Raw genomic sequence first — 10,156 nt, forward strand, 5'->3', positions numbered from 1 at the left:
TATTGTGTTAAAGTTTTAAAAGGAAAAAAAAAAAAAAAAAAAAAGAAAAAAAAATACTTGAGTGAGCGAACAGTGAGTGCTGAGGCACCATTTTCTTCTCTAAATAAAACAATATTTTCTCTGCTTAACTAGGTTTCAGAAAAAAAGTTTAAAAAATTAGAATCTTTCTTTTAAAATGATCAATTAATAAAAATAATCAAAGAACTTTTTATAAATTAAATCTTTTTAGAACATTGCATTTATGTTGGAAACTTAATAATTGCTTGTCCTGCATTCTTAAAATATAAATGCTTACAAACTCTTTATACCTTAAATTATACAACATTTCATGAAGAACATTTACATCAATCTTATCCTAAACATAAAGATAACTAATAACTATACATACATAGATGCATATATATATATATATATATATATATATATATATATATATATATATATATATATATATATATATATATATATATATATCTTTCCCTGTTAATGTCTATTAGCAATAATAGTCATTAATGTATAAAAAAAAACTTTATATTTACAATACTTACTTCTTTTGCTTGATTCCATATATCATTTTCAATAGGACTAACCTAAAAGTTTTTGTAAAGACTTTTTATAAAAATAAATATATATAAAGGATTTTTACCAAAATAAAAGAGAATTTATAGAAAAACTGACAACAAATGCAACAAAAATACTAGTAAAAAGAAGTTACGAAATTAATTCAAATTCTTACCTCAATTAAAGGAAGGGAGAACTTGAAATAAGGACGTAGATTTTTATAAATGTACACAAATGGTCCTGAAGCAACAGCAATTGCTGAAAGAAAATATTATAGATTTTAGTAAACCTATTTCTAATTTACAACTCAAATAAACAAAAATGTCATCTTTTAGTAGTTGAACAAAAAAATTAGATTCTAGCAACAAGAATTTTTCAATTAAATTTAGAAAAAGTATGAACCACCAAGAATTTATTTTTAACATTTTCACATTTTTCATTTTGTAGCCTTTAAACATTTAGATTGCTAAGAAATTTGACTGCCAGGTTGAACTTTTTCTGATTAATAGTTATTAACATATTAATATAGACTCTACTAACATATAGTAGTGGGAAAGAAATAAGGTTGATATCAAAATCACATGCCATGTTAGTGTAGTTCCAAAAAATATTATGTTTCATCCTTTTTTTTATTTTTTAAAAGTTTGTAAAATGCACCGATAAATCCATGGGAACTACAGTTTTGTATAAAATAAATAGTTAAAAACAAAGTTTTAAAAAAATGTTAACAAGGTTCAGTGTTTGTTGTGTTTGTCTGGAACATAAAGGAGCAAGATCAAAGAAATTAATATTTTCTGAACCAATCATTCAAAAAATAAGTTCTTTTGTTAATTATGATCCTAACTTAGAAGCATATGGGAAAGGAAAAGAGGACTGGGAAAGAAGAATGTTGATGTTTGGGAAAGGGAAAGAAGACTGAGAAAGAAGAAAAATTTGGGATCTTAACAGCATAAAATCTTTTTTAAAATCTTTATTTTACAAACATAAATGAAAAGTAGTTTATTTGCATTTGTCAAGTAGGTAAAGGTTTCTTTGACAAGTAGTTTATTTGTCAAAGAAACTTTACAAAGTTTACTTGTAAAGTACTTGTTACAAAGAAACCTTTACCTACTTGACTAATACAAAAGTACTGCAAGAAGTTCTTGGTTATCAAAAGTATCCAAGGTATTTTGATACAAAATAGTTATAACAAATTCTCATTTTAAGCCCTTTTACATTGGCGTTATTCAAACATTTTAATGTGTAAATGGTACTGTGTTTGAACAACAAACATTCTTTAAGTAAAAATCATCACATCAAAACTGACTTTATAAAATTACAATTAAAATTAAATCATTGAAATGACAAAAGCAAACTTAAATTTATATTTATTCAGACGTGGTGTTGATATACTAGATGACAAAAATGCAAATTTATGTCATCAAGATCTTGGTATTTTAGGTATTTTATTTTAAAAATCTGATATTTTAAAATCAATTGGATTATTACACATTATATTATATCATATGTATGTATGTATGTATGTATGTATGTATGTATGTATGTATGTATGTATGTATGTATGTATGTATGTATGTATGTATGTATGTATGTATGTATGTATGTATGTATGTATGTATGTATGTATGTATGTATGTATGTATGTATGTATGTATGTATGTATGTATGTATGTATGTATGTATGTATGTATGTATGTATGTATGTATGTATGTATGTATGTATGTATGTATGTATGTATGTATGTATGTATGTATGTATGTATGTATGTATGTATGTATGTATGTATGTATGTATGTATGTATGTATGTATGTATGTATGTATGTATGTATGTATGTATGTATGTATGTATGTATGTATGTATGTATGTATGTATGTATGTATGTATGTATGTATGTATGTATGTATGTATGTATGTATGTATGTATGTATGTATGTATGTATGTATGTATGTATGTATGTATGTATGTATGTATCTAGTTTACGCATAAAAAAAAAAATTTTAATTATCAGCAGGCGGTACCCCAATTTAGAGTATTGTAGAGTTTCAGATATAAAAGAAAGTAAATAAATCTGTACGTAAAATAATACAAAAATAAAAATTTTAATTTGTTGAAAGTTTAAATAGATAATTAATTTTAGATTTCTCAAAATATACAAAATGTGACTTAAATCCCTTTTGAAAAAAAGCCCTTCAGTTCTTAGATTCCTTTTTAGATGCTGCTGAGTCTACAGACTCTTTTTCGTTTCTAGCCTAAAGTGTTCATTTGGACCAAATTGCATTATCAAAAATATATTTAGGAAACTTGAAAAGCTCTAGCCTGTTGAATCCTTCTATATTATAGAATTAGTGGACTGCAATTTAGTTTTTGTTAGACTGCAATTTGGTTTTCAAAATCACAATGATTTTGTAGTACAATTTATAAATAGAGTCTAAACCCTAATAGAGCATTTGTGCTGTTTATACAGGAGATTTCCACAAGGTTGCATCTATTGCGTTTGATCCTAAAAAATCTGCATTCCTGTTTTTCAAAGTATCAAAATAGTGCAGTTCAGAGCATCCAGATTTTAGCTATAGTTGAGGACAATCCTGAATCTAACTAGAATTTAGGAACTAACTATATTGACTTAAGTTGAAGAAAGTAAACTATTATATGGCCTTTCAAAATGGTATTGGTAATTAAGGGTCTCTGAGTTCAAATATGTCAACAGTTTTTTCACACCAAGTTTTTTATCTATGGGCAATTTAGTATTAACCCAAGTTTGCCCAACCAGTTGATACTTAGGTCATTAGAGAAGTTCATAGAACTTCACCTATAAAGATACAATGAGACAGGAAATAATTAAATATTTATATATCATTTTAAACTGTGTTTAACTATGAACATTTTAAGTACTTGTTGAAATATTTTGAATATTTATTAAAAAAGTTATTTAAAAAGTTATTTAAATCAAGCTCCAAAATATAGTACAGTTGCCAAGTGGGGTACTTTATTTAAAGATGGTAGAGAGAGTCTCAAAGATGATCCTCGCTCAGGGCACCCTCAAACCACGTATACAGCTGAAAATATTGAACGTGCATGAGCCATTATTGAAGAAAATCCGCATGCAACACATGATATAATTGAAGCCCTGATATAGATTAATCGTTTTACAATCAACCAAATCATTCACAATGCACTTAAAAAAAGAAAACTAACATCATGTTGGATACCCCACGAGTTAACCGATCAAAATTGCAAGAATTATACAGCCCTTTTCAGAAAGGACCCATGGAGACTATGTGATATTATTACAGGGGATGAGTCATGGTTTTATTTGAAACAAGTTGGACACAAGTCAGCTAACTTTAGTTGGGTCGGTGAAGGTGAAAGTCCAAGAACTATAGTAAGATGCAACAGGCTTCAGCCGAAAAACATGTTCTACATCTTCTTCAAAACAACAGGTGTTGCTCATTTGGGTTATGTTGAAAAGGAAGACACCATTACTAGCACATATTATATAAAAAATTGTTTGAAACCTACTATATGCGAAATAAATAAGCAAAGACTTAAAACAGGCACTCAAAATTTCAATTTTCTCCATGATAACGCTCAACCCCATGTGATTCAAACTGTCACAAATTGTCTAAACCAAGCTGGAATTACAATAATTCGCCACCCACCATACTCACCAAAGTGGAGTTAACCACCCAATTATTGGCTATTCTACTTGATAAAAAAAATTCTTGACAACAATACTGATCTCAAAAGTCAAAAAACTTGCATAACGAAGCTACTTTAAAGTATACCCAAAGAAGAGTATAAAAAAACGTTTGACAAATGGCTTGAAAGGATGCGTTTTTGTATAGAAAACAATGGATATTATTTTGAACATTTAGTAAAATTAAATTTAAAAAAACTTTTCTTTTTTTTTATAGGGGAGTTCTACAAACTTTCCTAACAACCTAAGTACATATTTCAGAAACGTATTATTGTGGTTGGGCTTATGGTGTAGTTGTGGACTATGATCAGTCTGAGTTAAACATGCATTACATGAGACTAACAATCCAAAATGAGACTAACAGTAAATGACACTAACAATCCAAAAATATTGGAGTTATCACTTGTATTGGATTACAATTACCATAACTACACTCAGTTCAATGTAATAGGATCAATACAAAAGAAATGTTTGAGCTCTCCAGAAAACTTTTATTACATTTGTGGGAATTTTACAGTACCAAGTCAAAGAATGAACATTAGTGAGTTTGTGACTCTGACTTTTGTGACTTACTTGGCTTACTTTAAGGTTGCACTGGGTGATAAATAATGGGCCCCACATATTGTATGTAGTAGGAGACATACTTATGAGTGTTCCTTGGACCACTCAATCCAATGGCAAATGAGGTATGCTCTGATTGGTTGACCACTAAACTTCCGTTGGTGGGTTAATTTTGAGGAGGATAAAGTAATAGATGCTACCTAAAACTTCTTGTACAGCAGCCAAAAAAAAAAAAAAAAGGTTATTTTTTTAAAACTTACCACACAATTTTGATTTCAAACTTGTTTCTCATTTCCATATGATAGTAGAGTCAATATTAATCAGAATATTTTAATTGACACAAAGCTCAACCTGGGTATCAAATTTCTTAGCAGTGATTACTGTACCAATTTTGATTATTTAATTTTTTTAATATAATTTAAAATCTACCTGGAGTTCGTGGTTCATTTGAATCCATATAAAATGTAACAACAGCTGTTGGTAGGTCAGTAATGGAACTTTCAGTAAGCATTGCAGTACCTTTATATATAACAAATTTTTAACAAGATTATTTTTTTTGACTGAAAGTCTTAAACAAAATTTAATATAAATTAATAGTCCCATGAACTCAATGTTGTGCAATTTAAAATAAAAATCAAGTAAACATGCTCAAATCTTTAAAACAAACTAATTACTATAAAAAGGTTGGAGAGTAATTTTAAAAATTCATTAAAAAAAAAAAAAAAAAAAAAAATGCAGAGTTTACTTTTCTCATGGCATAGGGAAATGATAGCAAAGGTTTTCCAGTTGCAGAAAAAAATGAGATACTCTTATGGGAGCAGAAAAAGTTTTCTCATGCTTTTCTGTAATATTTTTGAGGGGTAGCAGCTTTCTGTCATAATTAAGTCCTGTATTGCTGATATATTTACTTTCAATAAAACAAACCTTTGAATATTTTCAATTTCATGCTGTAAGAACCTGTCCCCAAATCAGCAATGATCAACTAAAATAATAATAAAAAAAAAGTTCATGGAATAAGAATACAATCAATAATTATAAGCAAAAAGAAAAAGAGAGAAGAAAAAAGAAGAACCTTGTATTCTCCATCAGCATGTAAATCAGCTAGCTCTATAATAATTTAATAACCATGAAATAAAAAGAATAAAAATAACAAATATCACAACAACTAACAAAAAAAAATAATAATGCAACCAACCAATGCAAGATCCAAATGTATATAATGAAGCAACAGGATTGTAGTGAGCATCAAGCCATTGTTTACTAAATACAATTAAAACTACTATAAACACATGTAAACATATATATATACTGTCTTTTTTATGTATTTATATTTTTCCTTTCATGTATTTAGTACATTAAGAAAAAAAGGATAAGTATAAAGAGCATTATTTCAAAGTTGTGGACAGGTCACCTAAATAATTAATTTCAGGAAGTTAGATTAAATACAATTTTACAATTGACATTAGCTGGCAACTATTAATAGCACTCAAGCAGACACTTGTTTTTTTCTAACCAGTACCAATAAACTTTCTGTGTTTACATCAGAGATGAAATTTGAAATTCTATCAAATTTCATCTCTGATGTAAGCACAGAAAATTTATTGGTACTGGTTAGAAAAAAATCTAATGGTACTGGTTAGAAAAAAACAAGTGTCTGCTTGAGTGCTATTACATTATATAAGTTATATGAAAAATATTTTTGAAAGATCATCTTTAAATATATTCTCTCATATTTTGCTCAGTTTTCCTTTAGTACCCAAAATAAATTGTAAAACTTGCTCAGTTTTCTCTAAGTATCAACTATTCTGTAAGGTAATTTTGATCCTGACCATATAACTCAAAATACTTCCACTTTTACTTCTTCTTAAAGTCTTAATGTAGAAAACATTTCCAGAAATTTAGTTTCAGCTTTTATAAAAATTAAGATACTATGGCATATATATTACCTCTTTACCTCTATGTTAAGATCACTTGCACCCATTGATGCTAAACTCATTTTCAAGCAAGATTGTAGATATAATTTATTCTTATATCAAGAGATTCTAACAGTATGCATAACCTTTAGTTTGACTTCAATTTTTTCAGCAAAAATTTTTCTTAGCTAAATATAAAATCTCGTACCATTAGAAAAGCACTGACTTTGCATATATAGCTGTTATCATAAGAAAAAAAATTAAATGATAAAACCAAAGTATGAAGTACACGGTATGTAAGAAATAAAAATGAAAAGCAACAAAAAGTAAATTAAGCAACATGTAACAACAAATTTGAGCAAAAAGAATTAGTTATAATATACAGATAAAAGGTAAATGTAAAACAAGTAAAATATAAATACTCAAAACGCTGAATATGAATAAAAACAAATAAAGTACTTGTAAATTATACAAGATAAACGAAAAATATAATTTTCTATTTTATTTCTTTTGCATATTATGATTTTTATTTACGCATGCGCATGAAATGGTTTACGCGATTTAACTTCGATACTTTATATTAGGAAGTATTTTTCAGAGTTATTGTTTCGCATTTTTATGTGATTTTCATTTCTGAAGTTGAAGTAAGCTTTCAATGGTATATATCAGTGGCGTATCTAGGGTAGGGCAGATAGGGCACGTGCCATGGGCGCCAGCCTGAAAGGGGCGCAAAAGAGGCTTGGTTACGATACAATAAGCGAGAATTATATAAAATAAATTAAGAAATAATATATCATATAAAATAAATATATTATATAAAATATAGTTTGTGTCATCATTTATTAAAAAATTTTAATTAAGCACTTTATGTGGGGGAAGAGGGGCGCGAGATCGGTGTTTGCCCCAGGCGCTATTTACCCTAGGTACGCCACTGGTATATATTAACTAGATATCTAACTACATGAAAATTCCGTAACAAAAAGTGAAGCAAGTTTTTAAAATTTATAATGCCGGTAGCCGTTTTTTTAAACTGACAATAATAATTTTTGCTTTGCTTGAATTTATCATTGCGTCATTTCAGGCTGGCAAAACAAACCTGGGCTGGCAAAAAATTTGCTTCACTGCGGAAGCGTGAGTTGGAGATATCTAGTTAATATCGTTAGCTACTTTCTTTAGTTTATACATATGCAGTGCCGGCACTGCACACGCACTAACAAAAAAAAAAAAAAAAACATGCAATAAGTCCCAAGTATGGAATGCATAAAATTAATATAAATATACTCGGCTCACCCATATGCGAGTTACGATTTTAAATAAACCTGTGTTCGCTTTTAATATGAACCTATATTAGATATAGGGGTTTTATTTTTTCGTTAATATCAAATAAAAAGAAAAAAGATCTAATTTCTATATCAGTCGATAAAATCGAAGTTTATTCGTCCAACCAACAGGTACTTTGGTGTGACAAATTTGCACCACATGCATAAATCTGTAATTTTAAAAAATTAGATTTAAGGAATTTATAATTTAAAGCATTATCGTGCAATATCTTGAAGTAAGATAATAGAAAGTATCGCAAATTCTTGGTTTTTTGAGGCGTCGCATTTTTTTTTTTTAGAACTTTATGGCTTTGTATTTCTGTATATATTATATATTTTAAATTCGATTTAATTCAAGTGATTGATATAGAAACTTGTTCTTTATTTGTTATTATTTGTTGTTAGCGGAAAACAAAAGCTCGATTCTTAGACTGCATAACACTCAATGATGTTTTTCTCTTTGTAATTAATTAAATCTTACTAGTTTGATTGTTTTGTTAAAGAAAAATTTTTACTGTTCGCGTGGTCTTACTAATAAGAATTAATAACTAACGAGAAAGTTTGTTGAAAGTATATAGCAGAAAAATCATGTTCTCGAATATATATATATATATATATATATATATATATATATATATATATATATATATATATATATATATATATATATATATGTATATATATATATATATATGTATATATATATATATATATATATATATATATATATATATATATATATATATATATATATATATATATATATATATATATATATATATATATAAGCCCATTAGGGTTATTGCATTCTCATTTGTGGTTTAAGGAAAATATTAATTGAGAACAATTCTTGTCTTTGGAAAAAGGGAGGTTTAAGAAGAATAATGTAAAACTTTTTTTGTTATTAGCGCTCGAATCATTTCATATATTTGGCTGGGTTTTTTGTTTATCTTTTCATAAAATTAATAAGCAATTTTTTCTTTATATAATCAAGTTAGAAGAAAAATGACATTTGATTGGCTTCGAACAAGCAGCCAATAAGTAATTGAAGAATCTGTACTGAGAACGAACTTGTTATTTCTTTAAAGTTGGGACCTTACTAGGCAAAATGAGACTTAAAAATATCTGCTATAAAAATACATGTGACATTTTAGTGCCACTGCTGTATCACGTGATAATAAAATTAAATTTACTGTTTCTTAAAATGTGAAATTTTTAGTCAGTAGTTGGCAAATGGTAAACAAAAATATTGCGTTTACTATACCGTAAGACGCCTCGTTCGTTGCATGCTGCAAAAAAAATAATGCGTATTAAATTAATTTAGTTTAGCAGTTCTTGTTTATGTTTAAAATATATTTTAATTATCTTTTGAATATAGTGTTAATGAAATTTCTTTCAATACATTTACTTCATATAAAATGTCAGAGTGTTAATATATATATATATATATATATATATATATATATATATATATATATATATATATATATATATATATATATATATATATATATATATATATATGCATATACATATATATATATATATATACACACACACACATATATATAAACATATATATGTATATCTGTGTGAATACAAAACGAAGAAATTACAACTACTGTGGTACTTAAAGTTTCATGATTTTCAGCAAACATCAGCCATGACATACAAAACCAAAACAAAGGTTTTGTAATTCGTAGCTGATGATTGCTGCAAGGCATGAAAGTTTAACTACTATAGTTGTAATTTCTTTGTTTTGTATGTGTACATACATACATACATACATACATACATACATACATACATACATACATACATACATACATACATACATACATACATACATACATACATACATACATACATACATACATACATATGTAATGTTCTATTTGCACATAATATTGAGCATTCTATTATTGTGTGTGTGTGTGTGTGTGTGTGTGTGTGTGTGTGTGTGTGTGTACACATAACCATATACATATACATTAAGGAGTACATGTATAAGTAACCTACACTTAGCTTAGTTGTTTATATAAGTAACCCTCAGAGGTAACCTTAAACTTAAGTAGTATTTTATTGTATGGATGTATATATT

At 27.3% G+C, this 10,156-nt stretch overlaps 1 protein-coding gene across 9 annotated transcripts in view; it reads right to left on the bottom strand.

Moving 5' to 3' along the window:
• The window catches only part of LOC145183585 (BBSome complex member BBS1-like), a 25,652-nt gene extending 18,711 nt beyond the window's left edge, over positions 1-6,941 (bottom strand). For 5 of the 9 annotated variants that reach the window (XR_016451460.1, XR_016451459.1, XR_016451458.1 and 2 more), the window contains exons 1-9: positions 6,770-6,941; positions 6,019-6,083; positions 5,896-5,930; positions 5,748-5,805; positions 5,253-5,342; positions 737-819; positions 549-590; positions 309-355; positions 58-99 (exon numbers count right to left, since the gene is read on the bottom strand). Coding sequence is in view for 4 of the 9 variants with exons in the window: in XM_090083885.1 (XP_089940011.1) it covers positions 58-99; positions 309-355; positions 549-590; positions 737-819; positions 5,253-5,342; positions 5,748-5,805; positions 5,896-5,930; positions 6,019-6,083; positions 6,770-6,819 (512 nt within the window). In the remaining 5 variants the exon portion in view is untranslated. Of the gene's footprint in view, positions 1-57; positions 100-308; positions 356-548; positions 591-736; positions 820-5,252; positions 5,343-5,747; positions 5,806-5,895; positions 5,931-6,018; positions 6,084-6,769 lie in introns of those variants that run through there. The other 4 variants (XR_016451461.1, XM_090083887.1, XM_090083886.1 and 1 more) reach the window with 2 other exon arrangements.
• Between the last annotated feature and the right edge of the window lie 3,215 nt (positions 6,942-10,156).

Source organism: Hydra viridissima, unplaced genomic scaffold (genome assembly GCF_058129835.1).
Source record: "Hydra viridissima isolate aposymbiotic clone 2 unplaced genomic scaffold, HvirCarnegie_v1 scaffold_4, whole genome shotgun sequence".
Classification (NCBI taxonomy): domain Eukaryota; kingdom Metazoa; phylum Cnidaria; class Hydrozoa; order Anthoathecata; family Hydridae; genus Hydra; species Hydra viridissima.